At 51.2% G+C, this 15,721-nt stretch overlaps 2 protein-coding genes and 2 non-coding genes across 6 annotated transcripts in view; all 4 read right to left on the bottom strand.

Annotated features, from left to right (window-relative positions):
* Positions 1 to 1,218, bottom strand: part of Plxdc1 (plexin domain containing 1) — a 63,388-nt gene extending 62,170 nt beyond the window's left edge. Inside the window, exon 1 of one of the 3 annotated variants that reach the window (XM_034508059.2) lies at positions 1,006 to 1,218. In XM_034508059.2, the coding sequence (XP_034363950.1) occupies positions 1,006 to 1,084 (79 nt within the window). In that variant the 5' untranslated portion in view covers positions 1,085 to 1,218. The remainder of the gene's footprint in view (positions 1 to 1,005) is intronic. The other 2 variants (XM_076935847.1, XM_076935846.1) reach the window with 2 other exon arrangements.
* Positions 1,219 to 2,990: 1,772 nt separating this feature from the next.
* Trnac-gca (transfer RNA cysteine (anticodon GCA)) lies at positions 2,991 to 3,062 on the bottom strand. Its single transcript has one exon. It is a non-coding gene; the product is annotated as a tRNA-Cys (tRNA).
* A 614-nt stretch (positions 3,063 to 3,676) lies between these two features.
* Positions 3,677 to 3,748, bottom strand: Trnac-gca (transfer RNA cysteine (anticodon GCA)). Its single transcript has one exon. It is a non-coding gene; the product is annotated as a tRNA-Cys (tRNA).
* A 606-nt stretch (positions 3,749 to 4,354) lies between these two features.
* On the bottom strand, positions 4,355 to 11,157 carry Arl5c (ARF like GTPase 5C). Its single transcript, XM_034506483.2, has 6 exons — positions 10,886 to 11,157; positions 10,127 to 10,187; positions 8,706 to 8,853; positions 7,711 to 7,794; positions 6,747 to 6,898; positions 4,355 to 5,092 (listed from the first exon to the last, which is right to left on the bottom strand). Exons 1-6 carry the CDS (start codon positions 10,929 to 10,931, stop codon positions 5,044 to 5,046), a joined length of 540 nt encoding a protein of 179 aa, XP_034362374.1. The 5' UTR covers positions 10,932 to 11,157; the 3' UTR covers positions 4,355 to 5,043.
* Between the last annotated feature and the right edge of the window lie 4,564 nt (positions 11,158 to 15,721).

The following is a 15,721-nucleotide window of genomic DNA, read 5'->3' as shown; positions in this document are numbered from 1 at the left end:
AAGTAAGTAACTTGCCCAAGGTCACACAGCAAGTAAGACAGCAGAACTAAAAACCAAGTGTCCAGCTACCTTCTGTGGGGGCCTCTCTGAACACCAATGGCTCCACACTAGTCTCTAAACATGTGACTTCTCTGTCCTCTGCCCCCACGGTCACCACCCACATCCTCCATCCGTACATCTCGTCCCAACCCAGATTCATTTGGACTACATACGGTGACCATCAAAGTCAAGAACACAGTTAGGCACGATGCTGACACAACAGCCAACAGCAGTGCCCCGTGAACTATCCCTTCCCTAACCCCAAGTGTGGGACACTCAATTCTCTTTTAAAGAGCTTGAAAAATCACCCTTATTCCCAGCCCTCTAACCCGGAGTAAGCCTGGGTGTAGAACCTAAACGATATATTTATTTTAAAACTGCCTTTCTTAATAACATGAGGGATTCAGAGTAGATCTCTGAAAGCATCTCCAAGAGGAGTGTGCAGAATGGAAGCTCCTCCTCCACCCTCACCCCCCTTGTCTCCACGCACAACCAGTGCAACTGAGAGCCAAGCAGAACCAAGCAAGAGGAAGAAGGGGACCCTTGACCCTGGGAGATCGGGGAGCAGCAAGCTGCTTTTTCCTGGGATCCCTGCTTCTCCACCAGTACAATAACTAGGAGAGGCAAGTTAGACGGCCAAGCTGGTGCCAGGATGTCTCCCATCCTCAGGCGGCTCCCACGCAGTCACAAGCCCAACTGGGACCCCACCTAGAGCAGCTGAAGGAGGCAGCAGAGAACAGCACGGAAAAGAAAAGCAAACGCCTCTCTGGAATGATCATGGGTCCCTGTGACTATTCTGGGGACCCCGGGCTGGGTCCCTCCAAGTCCTTCCGACAGCAGGAGGAGGTGCGCACCCTCTACGCGCACGCAGAGAAACCAGGGTCCCTGTCCCCTATCCACGGCGTCCTGCGGACAGCACTCGGGTCCTGCTGGTGGGTCTGCACCTGCCCTAGCCGCGCGTCCTACCTGCGGGCGTTGCGGGACTGAGCGCGCGCGCGGCCCCGCAGAGTAGCAGCAGCTGCAGCAACCAGAGCTGAGCCCGCATGGTGGGCGCGGACGACCTCCAGGTCTGCGCGGCGGCGGCGGCTGCAGAGGGAGCGGCCCGGGTCTGGGCGAGCGGGGAGCGGGAGCGGAGCGGGCACGGCGAGCGAAGCACCAGCGCTGCGGCCTTGGGGAGCGCGGGCGGGAGGACCCAGAGGGCGGGGCGCGACGCCAGGGTCCCCGCCTCCCGGAGCTCCGCGCCGCACCCCACAGGACCCAGGACCGCGCTGGGACATCTCTGGTCACCGAGAGAACCCCACTACCCCCCATCCCAGAAACCTAAGGAAAAGGCCGAGGAGGAGGACCCCAGGAAGCACCGCTACTTGGACTGTTGGCTCCCACCACCCATCCCCAGAGCAGGCGACTTTCTGAGCTGGTCCTTGCACTTCTGTGGCTTCCTGGTGTTCTACATAAGCGCACACACAGACACGCACCAGGAGTCTCCCGCAGCTGAGCCCCCCAACTTCTGCCCCAGGCGCGAATTGCATCTCCCCACTTGACTGCTTCACACCCCATCCCCAGCACTGACTCTCCTCAGACCCCGCCCCCGTCCAACAGACAAGTAGGTGCTGGAGTCTGGCACATTCCCACTCTGAAACAGCTCGGGTACCCCCTCCCCAGGAAGGACAGATCAGTCCAAGCTAGATCCAGAGCCAGAAGTGACGCCCACTACCACCACACTCTACAGGACTCTGGGAATAGGGCACTTTCTTTTTCTCTTCCAGGATGGAATAAAAATACCCACAATTTATGAGATTTAATAGACGGCATGGAATCAGGTCAAGGCACGAAGGTGCCTGTGACCTACTTCGTGGGAAGGCGAAAAACTGGGGCCTATTTCTAGAGGGCTGAGGGGCCCTGGCTTCCTCCGCACAGGAAACCTGGGGAGTGGGGAAAGAACGGGTGCATAGGCTGCTTCCTGGGGCGTATCCCGGGAAGAAGGATGCAGCTGAGGACAGAAGTACGGTGTGGGTTTGAGTAGGTAGGTGGCCTGGCACTGAGGTCAAAAGAAGGACCGAGGAAGAAAATGAAGACTAAATTCTCTCAATCTCTCGGAATCTCAGTTTCACTGTCCTCTGGGCTCAAAAGCCTAGAGCTGACCTCCCCAAAACCTCGATAGAATATTACATAATACTATGAACCAAGGCAAGCCCCGCAACTGAAGGGTTTTTTTTTTTGTTATTTTTCCCGGCAAGGAGTAACGCCTTCGACCAGGTTGGTCTCGAACTCACGATCACTCTTCCTGTTTTAGCCTATTGAAGGGATAACAGGCGTGAGCCCACCAAACCCAGCCAGCCATTGAATTTCTAATGCCTTGCCTGAATTCTCCCAGGACAGCCTCTGGGGGAGCGAAGGAACTGTCCCATTCCAGCTGTGGCCTCCTACCGCCACCCAGTGGACATGTGATGAGCCTCGGGGCTGCGGGTTAGCCGATCTGAGAGTTAAGAGACTGCCCGCGCAGGCGCCGCGGAGGGCCTCTATAGTGTCCCAAGATGGACCGCCAACCTCAATTCTGGTGTCGTCGTGCGCGGTCAGTCTCGGTGCCCGCGCTCCATGTTATAAAGTCTTTTATTAGGGTTCAGGCAATATTAGAAGCAAACGACGTGGACAAGTTTCTAAACGTAAGCCTCTAGAACTTGAGCGTGCAGGGGAAGCACTTCTCAGAACGCACGTTTCTATCCCGACCCCAGGATAGTTCACTGGGTCAGAGATGAGGCCAGGAGTCTTCACGTCTAGCACGGGTCCAAGTGTTGGGGCTAGGCATATTCGGAGAGGCACTGCCCTAGAAATTTCCCGGTTCCTTAGCACCGTCCCCGCTCCCCTACTGTTTGGGAGTTGCCGAGGGAAATAGTACCATAAAAATGTGCGGGACGTAAGAAATTTATGAAAAAATGTAAGTAAAAACTTATAGGGGGCACCCGGATTTGAACCGGGGACCTCTTGATCTGCAGTCAAATGCTCTACCACTGAGCTATACCCCCTCTGCTGGTCAGTTTGTGTCAGTTACTACTTAGTGCTATTCTTGCGCAGGCGCACTAAAACACCTCTAAAAGAATTTGGTTGGAAGTTAATAAGAAACAAAAAATAGACGTGCCAGATTATTAGCTTCAAAGCAAAAGCTGTTTCCTGATAATCTGAGATTCCTTCTGAAGGCACAAGAATACGTCCTCTAGAAGATAGAGGCGACGCCTGGCTGTCCGGCGCTCCTTTGGGCGGGGTCCCACCCTGCAGCTCCGCCGCAGCTTCTCCGAGTTCTCTCTCCCTCCCACACGCTCACGCGACTTCTCCCGACCTTCTACTTCCAACCTGGCCCCAACCTAGATACTCAGATCTCCCTAAGGGACAGGCGTGGAGGTCGCCCGCACCTGAATACGCCAACCGGCACGGCGCGCTCTGCGGGTCACGAGCTGCTGCCTAGGGAAATCATACGGTGGGCTTGGACACTAGGCTCGCGTCACACTTCGGCCAGGGATGTACACTTAACTGCAGCCACAGTTGGACAGCTTACGCCAGCAAAATAGAGTAGGCTGGGGGAGTCCCCGCATCTCTCTTCTCAGGTGTGCTGATAGCAAAAGATACACGGTCAGTAACCGCGAGGGGGCACCCGGATTTGAACCGGGGACCTCTTGATCTGCAGTCAAATGCTCTACCACTGAGCTATACCCCCGATGCGTTGGGTTAGCTTCACCAGAATGTATTTCTTTGTAATAGATTTCTATGAAGTAGCGACATGGTCGTATTCACCTTATTTCAAAGTTTTCATTATATCAAGGAAAACTTAATGAAAATCCAAAGTATGACTGAAATATCTAGAGTTCACAAGCTGTCCCTTCACAACCACATCTCAGGAAAACTACAAAATTAAAGATCTGGGTCTTTGGTATCTCTGCCCAGGGTCCCCCAGAGGTTCCCTGCCTGCTTGAACAGGGGAAAGGCTATATTGTCTCTGTTCCTGTATATAGAAGGACATCATGGGCCTCCAATCCATCTTTAGCACCACCTTTAAAGGACTCAAGGGCTTTTTTATCTCCTTGGGGTCCCCTTCTCAGTGGATCATTATCAGGCAGGCCTCTTATCCCCACTAGCGCTAAGAGCCCTGGTCCTGGTTAGCTGGTGCCAATGCCCTTCAACTTGGCCAAGCTCTCTAGCCAAATGGATCGTTGTAGCAGTCCACCCGTCCCACACCCCGTTTCCAAGGTGGATTTTCCCCAAAACCTTTCCACAAAGAACAAAAAGTCAGTTTGAGGAACAGACAGAAATAAGAGGTGAGGCGTTTTCAGGGACACTTATGTACCTTTACTTTTTAAATCATAATGCGATGTTAAAAAAAAAAATCATGACACAAAGACAAAAGAAGTAGTTCCTATAGAACTCTGACATTTCAGAGGAGTAGGACTCAGACCGGAAGGATGCTGAGACGGAAGGAGATTCCAGGTTGTGACTTAGGCCGGGAAAGCTGTGGTCAGAGTCAGTATCTAAGAGGGAGCAGGAAATCGAGCCGGTGGGGGTAAAGGGGCTTGGAATCCTGCAGTGTGAAGGACTGAGTCTGTCTGGAATCTTCTATTCTCTCATTCATCCTCCACCCCACCCCCATATCCTCAGGTTTTGGCCAGGTCCTACTGCCTCCTTTTTCAGAATCTCCTTTGTCGGCTGGCTATGGAACAATGTCCAAGATCTCCTGCTTGCTGGGCCAACAGGAGAGGACTGGGAGAGACCTGATGTCCCCAACACCCCCAGCAAGTTCCCTGGTGTCTCCTCACACCAGCAGTGAGGGAGTGGAGGGTCAGTTTCATCTGAGATCCTGTCTGCACCAACTTGAAGACTTTGATCTAGCTCTCAGTGACAGTTGAGAGGACTGGAGTAATCTCTCTGTCCATAGCCACCCTCTTTCCACCAACAAATGACTTGGTGTTTCTCACTGGTGCTAACCATGCGGTTTCTGGTTGGCCTCCGACTGGGACATCAGTTGGCGGTGGCCTGAGACTGCATCCACTGGAGCCCAGCTGGCAGCCTGCAGGGAGGGAGGAACGGAAAAAGGACCATCACATCTGCATTTCCCATAAGATGATGGCTGGAAAACCCCAAGCCTCTGCCTGGGACAGACTGAGAGGGGAGCCAAGGTTGTATCCAATCACTTAATGGTAGAAGGGAATCAAGCTGAGTTCCAGAACACATCGGCTCCCACTGTGCTGGAGGCTGGGGCTCCTGGGGGCAGCAGTCATCCTACCAGACTCACAACCTAGCAGAAGGGAGTCAGAGGGCCTCTGTGAGCAAGCCCCTCATGAAGTGAGACACACACCTCCAGAACAAAGATAGAAACGCGGCCTTGTCTGTCATCACCCAGCCTAGCCTGGCCCAGGGTATGGCACATGGGGACCCAGTGAGTACTGTGAAAGAGACTGTAGACTGGAACATGAGAGTCTCTAATGGGTTCAGGTGACAAGCATATGGCCAGAAATCTGTGGTCCCTTGGATTTACTTATTTGAAGTTTCTTTTTCATCAAAAACCGTGTCCAGGCAAGCGGAGATGAAGGAATTTTCCAGGCCTCATACAAGGTCATTTTGGAGAAGTCTAGCCCTTCACGCCCTGAAGTGTTTGAGCCAAGCACGGGGCACACGCGTGTGCACACGCACACACAAAGTTATGAGTTTCCCCCAGCTGTTCCTTTCTCCATCTTCCCATTTATTACTTTGTGTCTTTGTTTTGGTTTTGGTGTTTGTGGCAGGGCCTTGATGTGTAGCCCAGTCTAGCCTGAACTCATCATATAGTGGAGGATAACCTTGAACTTCTAATCCTCTTGCTTCTACACGCGCCCCCCCACCCAGTGTTGGGATTACAGGTATGCAATATTTCAGGGCTTCATGTGAGGCCACACCCTCAGCTCCATGGTAGGCATTTCTGCCTAGTTGACTAGCCACTGTTTTTTATCAATGCACAGAATAGTCCCTGGCACCAAGTAGGTATTTAAAAGGTCTAATAAAGAAAGTGTGCTAATCACTCTCTGCAGAACTAGGGGAGAGGGAAGTATAAGCCCCTTCCCTTACAAGTAAGAAAGTCAGAGTCGGTGATTTTTGACCTTGAGGGCCTTTCCCTATGAGGCCTTTCCTCCCCCTCCTCCTCCTCCTCCTCCTCCTCTTCCTCTTCTTCCTCCTCCTCCTCCTCCTCCTCCTCCTCTTCTTCTTCCTCCTCCTCCTCCTCTTCTTTCCTTTTCCCTTCCCCCTTCTCCTCCTCCTCCTCCTCCTCTTCCTCTTCCTCTTCCTCTTCCTCCTCCTCCTCTTCTTCTTCTTCTTTCTCCTCCTCCTCCTCTTCTTCTTTCCTTTTCCCTTCCCCCTTCTGCTCCTCCTCCTCTTCCTCTTCCTCCTCCACTTTCTCCTCCTTCTGACTCTCCTCCACTTTATCCATTCCACTCTCTCCAAAGAGTTTCTCAGTCCCTAAAACCACTGTTGTTTCTGGGGAGTCTTAGCCTTTACCACTATTAGAGCAAGCCCTTGGGGCACAGGCGTTCTGCAGGCTCACAGCACCTTAGCTGTGGGCCTGTGTCCATCTTACTGGGCCTGGAGCCAACTGTGGGCCAGATTCTGACTGGAAAGAGACAAGAGGGAGGCTCAGGTAACCTTCTGCCCACTGGACAGGCCAGGGCAGGTGAGGGTGGGAGGAGACTGACCCTTCTCCTGTGAGGGCGCAGCAGCCCTGGATATGCCATGAGTGGTCTTTGATGGCACTGAGTGTGAGAAATTGGGAGATCTCTGCCGTGGTCATGGAGTCTTTCACATCTTGCTTGTTGGCGAAGATCAGCACTGAAGCATCTTGAAGCGCCTGTGGGCAGAAGAGCCTCCCAGGTCAGCCAGTCGGCCAGCCCAGCATCCCTCCCACAGTCCTCTAGGATCCCTGCCCCACTGTCCTAGCAAGAGAGGCCCGTGCCAGGTGGGACAGAGGAGGAGGCTCACCCCAACATTAGCAGCCCCATCTAGTGATGCCACCACTCACGGAGCACATTCTAACTGCTCACGGGATGGTTGTAAGAACCTCAGACATTGGTGGGCTTGTTTTTTGAGGTCCCCCCCGCGCCCTAAAACAAGGTTTCTCTGTGTAACCCTGGAACTTGCTCTGTAGACCAGAGCCGTCCTCCAACTTGGAGATCTGCCTGCCTCTGCCTCTGGAATGCTGGGATTAAAGGCCTGTGGCGCCACCACTTCTCTCAGATATTCCTTTGCTATTGTCCTTGCTCATTTGTTTTTTCAAAACAAAATTTTACTTTGTAGCCCAGGCTGGCCTCAACCTCATGACAATCTGCTCCAGTTTCCCAGATTGCAGGCAAGAGCCACCGTTGCCATGGTGAGGTGGGGTCTAATGAGCCTCCTTGTTAGTAGAAGCGAAACAACTTTCTCAGGGTCTCACAATGGGTGAGAAGCAAGATGAGCCCTTGAACCAGAAACTCTGTGCAGTGGTTCTGAGGCGCTGATGGAAGGAACCCTTTATCTATAGTAAACTAGCTCTCCCCATGTTACGAGGATAGGGCTCTCAAATTAGCACCTCAGAAGTGAACCTCAGCGAGGGAGGGTGTGTGACCAGTCTGAGAGTGCACAGCTGGTCTCACTGGATGGCTTCCCGACTTTTGGGGGGCTTACCTCATGGGCCAGCATCTTATACAGCTCCTCCCGGGCGGTCAACAGCCGATTCCGGTCTGTACTGTCTATCACGAGGATGACAAACTGTCCAGCAGGATTGAGATATGAGCTGCAAGCTTTCTTTTTGGTGAACGTGCTTCCTACCAATGGTTCTGATCACTGGCCAAGTGCCAGCCCCACAGGAAAGGATCTGTGCCACCTGCCAGTCTCACCGGGCTGGGCCCATTTTCATTCACCTTATATTTTATTCTTTGGAGACAAAAATTCTAGTATGTAACCCAGGCTGGCCTGGAGCTTAGGCGCCTCCCGTCTCAGTCTCCCAAGTGTTGGGATAACAGACATGAAACACCACCCTCATTTTAGGATTCAGAAATCTTCTTTCTCTTTTTCATATTTATATATTTATATTTTTATTTCTTTTATCTTTTAAGGATTGAAAAGTCTTGGGTGGGAGAGATGGCTCAGTGGTTAAGAGCACTGACAGTTCTTTCAGAGATCCTGAGTTCAATTCCCAGCAACCACACGTTAGCTCACAACCATGAGATCTGATGCCCTCTTCTGGTGTGTCTGAAGACAGCTACAGTGTAGCTCATATACAATAAATAGTTTTTGGTTGGTTTTTTTTTTTTTTTTTTTTTTTTTTACCTTCTTCCTGGAGACAGGGTTTCTCTGTGTAGTCCTGGCTGTCCTGGAACTCACTCTGTAGACCAGGCTGTCCTCGAACTCAAAAATCCACCTGCCTCTGCCTCTCAAGTGCTGGGATTAAAGGCGTGTGCCACCACTGCCCAGCAATAAATCTTTTTTTTTTTTAAGTCTTCCCAGATGTTACACTGTGTTATTTGACACACCATTTATTATAATTTCCTCTCAACTGAAGTGACAGCCATTCAATCACATCCCAGGTGTCAGAAGGCTCAGAGAATAGGTCAGATGACTAACAGGCTAATTAATGCTCAGACACCTCTTTGACCTCCCAGACCTGGTTCCCTCCTTACCTCAGTATTAGAGTAGTAAGTGTCCCAGGTGGAGCGCAGCGCCTCCTGGCCCCCTAGGTCCCACATGAGGAAGTGGGTCTTCTGAAAAACAACTTCTTCCACGTTGCTACCAATAGTGGAACAGGTGTGAACAACCTCATTGGTCAGGCTAGGGAGGCAAGAGAAGGTCCTAAGGTCTTTTCCCAGCTCAGACCCTCTATTCCCAAAGCAGCTGAGTCCAACCCAGAACAACTCTGGGTGACCAAGCACTAGATAAGGCCCATGTCCCGTGTTTGATATGAGAAAAGAAAGGTATGAGTTAGTCTGAGTGTGGCCTGGCCTGGGAGAGCCTAAACTCTCCTTAGAACAATCCTAAGTCCTCAGGCAGAAACACCTGGGAGTCTTGTCTGAATGCAGCTTAGGATCCCTGAGGCCTGGGGGCTTGCAGCACTAATAAGCTCTGTGGACCACATTGGAATTTTGGGAGCTGTAGAGAAACAGACAGATCCCAGTGAGCCCATCAGACATGTCCCTGGTTTAAGGACAGAAAAAAAGGAAACTTTTGTTTGTTTTCAGTTTGGGGTGGTTTGGTTTTCTTGGTTTTTGTTTATGTTTGTTTTGTGTATTTGGGGTGTGTGTGTGTGTGTGTGTGTGTATGACCTCAAATATGAGATCCTCCTGTCTGAAGGTTAACTTCTGAGTGCTGTGATTACAGGCAAAGACCACAATGCCTGTTTAAACGTGCTTTATGAAAGCCTACAAAGAAGTTATAAGAAAGTTTGAGAGTAAAAAACTTTGTACTGTTTGAATTTTCTTTTTCTAATGTAACAATGAAGCAATCTAGAGTCTCAAGAATTCTAGGCAAGCAGCCTACCACTGACCAACACCTCCAGGCCTTTCTTTTCTAATAGAATTTAATTAATTACATATTACTTTCTTAGGGAGCACATGCTCTCAATAGAGTCTCCACATCAGGAAAGACTCCATCCGGAGCAAACTCCTGGGAAAGCCAGGGTGTCTGTTTGCGCGGCTTGTAGGATAGACCCGGAGCTGCCTAGCTCCAGGTCCGCTCTGGCTGGGGTTTGAAGTAGGAAGAAGTTAACTAACCATAAGGTGCAAGGGTGAGGAGAAAGGGTCCTGCCACCAGGGGGAGCCAAGAGCAGCGAGGCGAGAAACCGCCTGGCATTCCACACCTGCCAGGACTAAAAAGGGTTTGGGAGGGTAGATCGCCGGAGGCCGTGGGGCCTGAGGTCGCCCGTCGCTGGCAGAATTCAACTCCAGGCTGGCAACCATTAAATCAGGAAGGTCACATCAGCATCTTCCCATCACTCTTCTTGTCTACGACTACCCACAAACCCAGGGAAGGGCTCTGGTGATTGGTGCAAATGACTATCAGTCTGGTGTGAGGCCCAGCCCTCTCTGTTCACCCAGTAGTTACTTACAACTGGTAGAGAATGGTGGTCTTTCCTGCATTGTCCAGTCCCACGATGATGACTTTGTGCTCTGGAGGCATCCAGGGAAAGGGGAAGGTCAGAGCCAGCCCGGACTACCACGGACTTGGGTGTCCCTAGTAGGCTTCTAGTCCTGGCCTCTTCCTCACCCTCCGCTCCTGCCTGGATGGATGCCTTCTCTCCCGGTTCCACCCATCTCTCGGCCGTCTCCGAACCCAACCACAAGGAGCTAAAGCTCCATATCTTAGCTTTCTGTGTGCCCGCTCCCCTCCCTTTTCCTAGGATGCGCAGGGAAATGCGTTCCCGGCGAGCTGGAGACCTCTGCCGGGGAACTGTACCGTTTCTCTTGCCATCGGAACCGGACCCCTACCCTCCTCCCGACCCCTACCCCACCTCTGTCTACATTTCTAGACAGCGATTTTCTGAAGGGTCCGAAGCACGCTGGGCTCTAAATCACAATCTCAGGAAACTGACTTCGTGGCCCCTCCGGGTCCCGCACTGCTCAGCTGGGAGATGGGGTCCGGAGCAGAAGGCTTTCCCACTCCTGGGCGCTGAGCACACTGAAACTCAGGGTCAAGTGGGGCGCGGGTGGAGAGCAGCCAGGAGGCGGTGGGACATATAGGAGTGCACGAAACGAACTCTCGCAGCCCAAGTTTCCCAGTCAGTCTTCCCCGACGACTCCAGAATCCCAAGAGTCTCACAAGACAGTGGAATCAAAGAGGTCACTGGGCTGCCCGGTGCTCCTCTTACCCTGGCTCCCAAAGATTCGCATCAGTTTAACTATCAGCTGTCCCATGGCACTCCCGGAGCTGGGGGCCTGCGGGGCTCAGCAGCCTCCAGGGCCAGAGTCTGGCTCTAAATCTTCAAAGCCCCGCCTGGGGGAGGGCCGGACCCGCTGCTCCTATCAGATGTGGGGAACCCCAGGCGTCACCCTTGAGACCTGGGAATCCCACCGGACGCTGGCCCCTCGCCCGTGCTGAGGGACTAAGTGACGTCACCGTGAAGACCAGGTGTTTGACCAGGGCCCTGAAAGTGCAAGGAAAATCCCAGAGTCCTCTTTACCCTGAGAAAACTGAAGTTGGGACTCTCTGCTTGAGTGCTGCGAATAGAGTCAGCAATGTGCAAAGGGAATGTCTGCTCTTTCTCCCCAAGCCACCGCTGGGGCAAACCCCTCCAAGGGCGGTCCAACTTTCTCAGGTTGCGACACAGCGTTCTCATCAACAAAGTTCCGACTGAAGAACCCTGCAACTCAGTTACAAAACAAACAAACAAAACTCAAACTGTTTTGTCAATCCAATCTCGTAATTTTTCAAACATTAAAAAAAAATTTTTTGTCTGTTTGTTTTTCGAGACAGGGTTTCTCTGTGTATCCCTGGCTGTCCTAGAACTCACTCTGTAGACCAGACTGGACTCCAACATCAGAGATCTGCCTGCCTCTGCCTCCCGAGTGCTGGGATTAAAGGCATGTTCCCAAGCCCAGCATTTTAAGATTGTGTGTGTGTGTGTGTGTGTGTGTGTGTGTGTGTGTTTGTGCGCGCCACATGCCAGATGTTTGAATACATGTGTATCATTGGAAGCCAGATGAGGTCCTCAGATCCCAGCTTGGATACTAGAAACCCAACTCAGGTTCTCTTGAAGAGCAACAAGTGCTTTTAACTGTTGAGCCCTCTCTCTAGCCTCTAATTACATAATATTGTAATTTTTCCCATTTTGTGTTAGATGACATTCATAACTATTCTTAGTTACATGCAATTGCATGCAGTCTGTAGGCCACAGGTTACACATGCCTACTACCATAATGGTGGCCGAGGAGATGGCTCAGGAGTTGAGAGCACATGCTGCTCTTCCAGAGGACCACTTTCTGTTTCCAGCAGCCACAGCAGACAGATAACGACGCTCTGTTAACCCCAGGTCAGGGGAATTTGTTGTTTCTGGCTTCTGCTGGTACCTGCACTCTTGTGCACACACTCACATGCAAATACACACATCTACATATAATTAAAAATAATAAAAATAAAATTTTAAAGTCACCATGATCAGACGTGGTGGCACAGGCCTTTAATCCCAGCACTCAGGAGGCAGGGGCAAGTAGATCTCTGAGTTCAAGGCCAGCCTGATCTACAGATCGAGTTCCAGGACAGGCAGGGCTACACAAAGAAACCAAAACTAAACTCACAACCTCAGGCAGGCTCACAGATCACACACCAGCCTCCAGCAGGTCTCCAGTGGTTTTATTAGTAGGGAGCTTTCTGGGATCACGGAGAGTGGGCTCCCCTAGGAAAGGTTTTGGGTCTCCAGTCTTATTATGGGTACCCCTAGTCATTTTCTGGAAAGATCAAGGTTGCTTCTGCAATTCACTGACAATCCAAGCACTGTGGCGGTTAGCCAGTGTTGGAAGCCTGAAAGCAAGAGCCTCCAGCCAGTGACACTGCAGAGGGGTCCCAGGCAGGAAGACCACATAGAGGAGTCAGGGGTCATGGCACATAGCTGTAATTCCAGTCCTGAGGAGGTTGAGGTGGGAAGATCCTGAGTTAAAAAACAGCCTGGGATACTGCATGGTAGTGGTGGTGGTGGCACATGTCTTTAATTCCAGTACTTGCGAAACTGATCCTGGTCTGTGAAGTGACTCCTATGCCCCTTCCCCCTCCCAAAGGAAATAAAACAATAAATACCCAGCCTGGGCTACATAGTAAGATTGTCTCTTACAATATAAGCCACTGATTCTCTCTCAGCAGAGGAGAAACAGTCTTTTTATTTGTTGATTTGTTTGTTTCTTTGTTTTTTCAGAGGACCTGGATATGTGATCTGTAACCTTGGGTGGCTTTAAACTCCTAAACTCCAGTAATCCTCCTGCCTCAACCTCACAGGCTCCAGCAGCAGGCAGACCCAACAATGGGTTTTGTGGGTCACGAGGAAAACAAGCAGCTCCAGCAGGAAGAGGGAGGGGAAAAATGTGGTTTTTGTGAATTTCACAACCTGGGGGAAACCCAGAAAAATCAAAAGAGAAGTAGAAAAAGGCAAGTCGACCTTAGGCCGAGAACCTCAGAGTCCCAGAGTCCACATCTTCTCTTTGGCCCTGAGAAAACTTTGGTATACTTCTCCTGCACTACAAATCAAGGCAGACTCTAAGAACAGAGCTGTAGTCATCACATCCCCACACTGGAGTGTCCTTCCAAGAGCCCCTATGGCTGTCTGCCCTCTGCTAAGGCAGCAGCCCCTTAGCAGGGACGTTACCTCTACCTGTACTGCCATCAGGGCCGCCTTCCTCCTCAAGTCCTACCAACCTTTCTTAAAGACAGTTCAGGGTCTGTGACTCCCCCACTCCATAAGCTTTGGATGGCTCTCTGTTGCCCACTAAATTCAAAGCAGCTTCCTCATGTAGCCTTCAAGAGCGTCCTTAAACAGCCCCTGCCTGTGCGCCTGCCTGCCTGCGCCTGCATGCCTGCCTGTGCCTGCATGCATACATGCATCTGCATGCCTACATGCCTGCACCTGCCTGCCTGTGCCTGCCTGCCTGTCTGCCTGCGCCTGCTTTTGAAGCATTACATCCAACAGACCACTGGTCCTTCCTCACTCAGGCCCCAGTCTCAGTCAGATCCCTCACGTGTGTGCACTCTTCAGTGTCTCCTCTACCTTAAATGCCTTGAAAGGGAAGCTCCTGGAAGCCTTTAACTGGGATGCTTGTGATGAGCAAAGGCAAACAGAGCCAACCCTTGGAAGTTGGCCTTTGACCTCCACAGGCCCACCCAGGCACATATAATACACACCCTCATCCCGCTCTGCCTGGTGAACAGGGTTAGAACAATACAAAGCTGATGGCCACGATCCACACAGTCCATCAGGGCTGATTCCATCTCAGCCCTAGGAAGGGAGCTGGGGTGAGGCTTGACAGGGGCGCAGAAGGTATTTGGGGACTTCACCGGTGTTTGAGACATGGCTGCCATCTCGTTCCTAGGGGGAGAAAGGCATCCTGCTTTGTCACCCAGTTGCAGAATTGAAAGTGACACTTGCTGGGAGCACACTGAGTGAACAGAAACGCAGTGGGGGCTGGAGAGAGGGCTCAGTTAAGAGGGCTTAAGAAAGCAGGTAGTGGTGGTGCACGCCTTTAATCCCAGCACTTGGGAGGCAGAGGCAGGTGGATTTCTGAGTTCGAGGCCAGCCTGGTCTACAGAGTGAGTTCCAGGACAGCCCAGGGCTACACAGAGAAACCCTGACTCAAAAAGAAAAAAAGAAAAAAAAAAAAAAAAAAAAAAAAAAAAAAAAAAAAAAAAAAAAAAAAAGAAAAGAAAGAAAAAAAGAAAAGAGGGGTTAAGAGTGGCTTGCTGCTTTTCCAGAGGAATAGAGTTTGGTTCCTGGCATCATCCATGTACATGTAGGTCTCAGGGGACCCGGCATCTTCTTCTGGCGCGCACACACACACACACTTCTCTGAGAAAATCTGATTAGAAGGAGCCTAGACAGCCACTAAGATTTAGGATATTGTACTGGAACCATGATCTCATCCTGGGCCAAAGTGGCCTCAGCTTAACCCAGCCTATTTCAGGATAGTGAACCTTAGGGCAGACTTGGGATCTGTGGCCTGTTCTACTTCAGAAGCAGCATCCACCAGAGATGGAAGCAGTGAGGGAAAGGTAACCAGCTAGGAAGGGTCCCCCTGCCTCAGCTTCTGAGTCCTGGAAGTGGTGGCTGTAGCAAGCCAGCTGATATCATGGCTGTTAAAATCTTCATGGATTCACATCCACGAGCTGGGCAGAGGGTGTGGTTACCTAAAAACAAGACTTTTCCCCAATCTCTATTATCTATAGCAGCTAGAAATGCCTACTTATAAGTTCAGAGCAAATGCAGTTGTAGGCAGAAGGTACCCAGAAAGAGACAACATGTATTCGGATACCTGCTTCCTCCTCCCCAACCTCCTGACCCTTACTCTTTCCATAATCAGTGTATCTTGAAACAGAAGAATTAGTTGAACTTGGGGATCACAGGCAGCACATAACAATATTTGTGGGGGCTGGTGAAGTTGCCCCGGGTGACTCCCAATTTTCTCACTGGCCACTTCTAACTTACTCCCCTCAGAGCGCTTCAAATCCTGCTGGGCTCCTCTAGGGGTCAGTGGCTGCTTCCCACTAAGGCCTGAGTGGAGGAGTTCCCCCCAGGGAGCATCAGCAGTGGCTGCAGGGAAGGCAGAGCTTTCCACTACCAGACAATCCTTCCTTTTCTGCTTATCAGTTTCAGAACAAAACTCAGACTTCTTAACATAACAGAAGGCCTGCTGTGACCTGCTCCTGCCAAGCTGCTCTGGCCACCAGCTGTCACCATGCTTTGTTAGTCAGGTGCCACTAGCATGTCATGCATGTCCCCCTCTCCTCTGCACTAGGAACTGCTTCTTTGCCTAGGTTAACCTAACCATGTTCCCAGGTTTCAAGTGAGCCTCACCCACCTCCCTCTCAAAGCCTTCTCTGACCTCCCTGGTTAAGGGATTGGTGACCCCAGTATCAAATGCTCCCCACAGCAAAAACCTCAGAGCACTCTCTGTGGTTTTGAGTTTGACTTGTGCCTACCACTTAGATCTTTAATAAATGCTGGCTC

Source organism: Arvicanthis niloticus, chromosome 6 (genome assembly GCF_011762505.2).
Source record: "Arvicanthis niloticus isolate mArvNil1 chromosome 6, mArvNil1.pat.X, whole genome shotgun sequence".
NCBI classification, from domain to species: Eukaryota; Metazoa; Chordata; class Mammalia; order Rodentia; family Muridae; genus Arvicanthis; species Arvicanthis niloticus.
The sequence above is the reverse complement of the archived record's forward strand: the minus strand, read 5'-3'. Positions and strand labels throughout refer to the sequence as shown.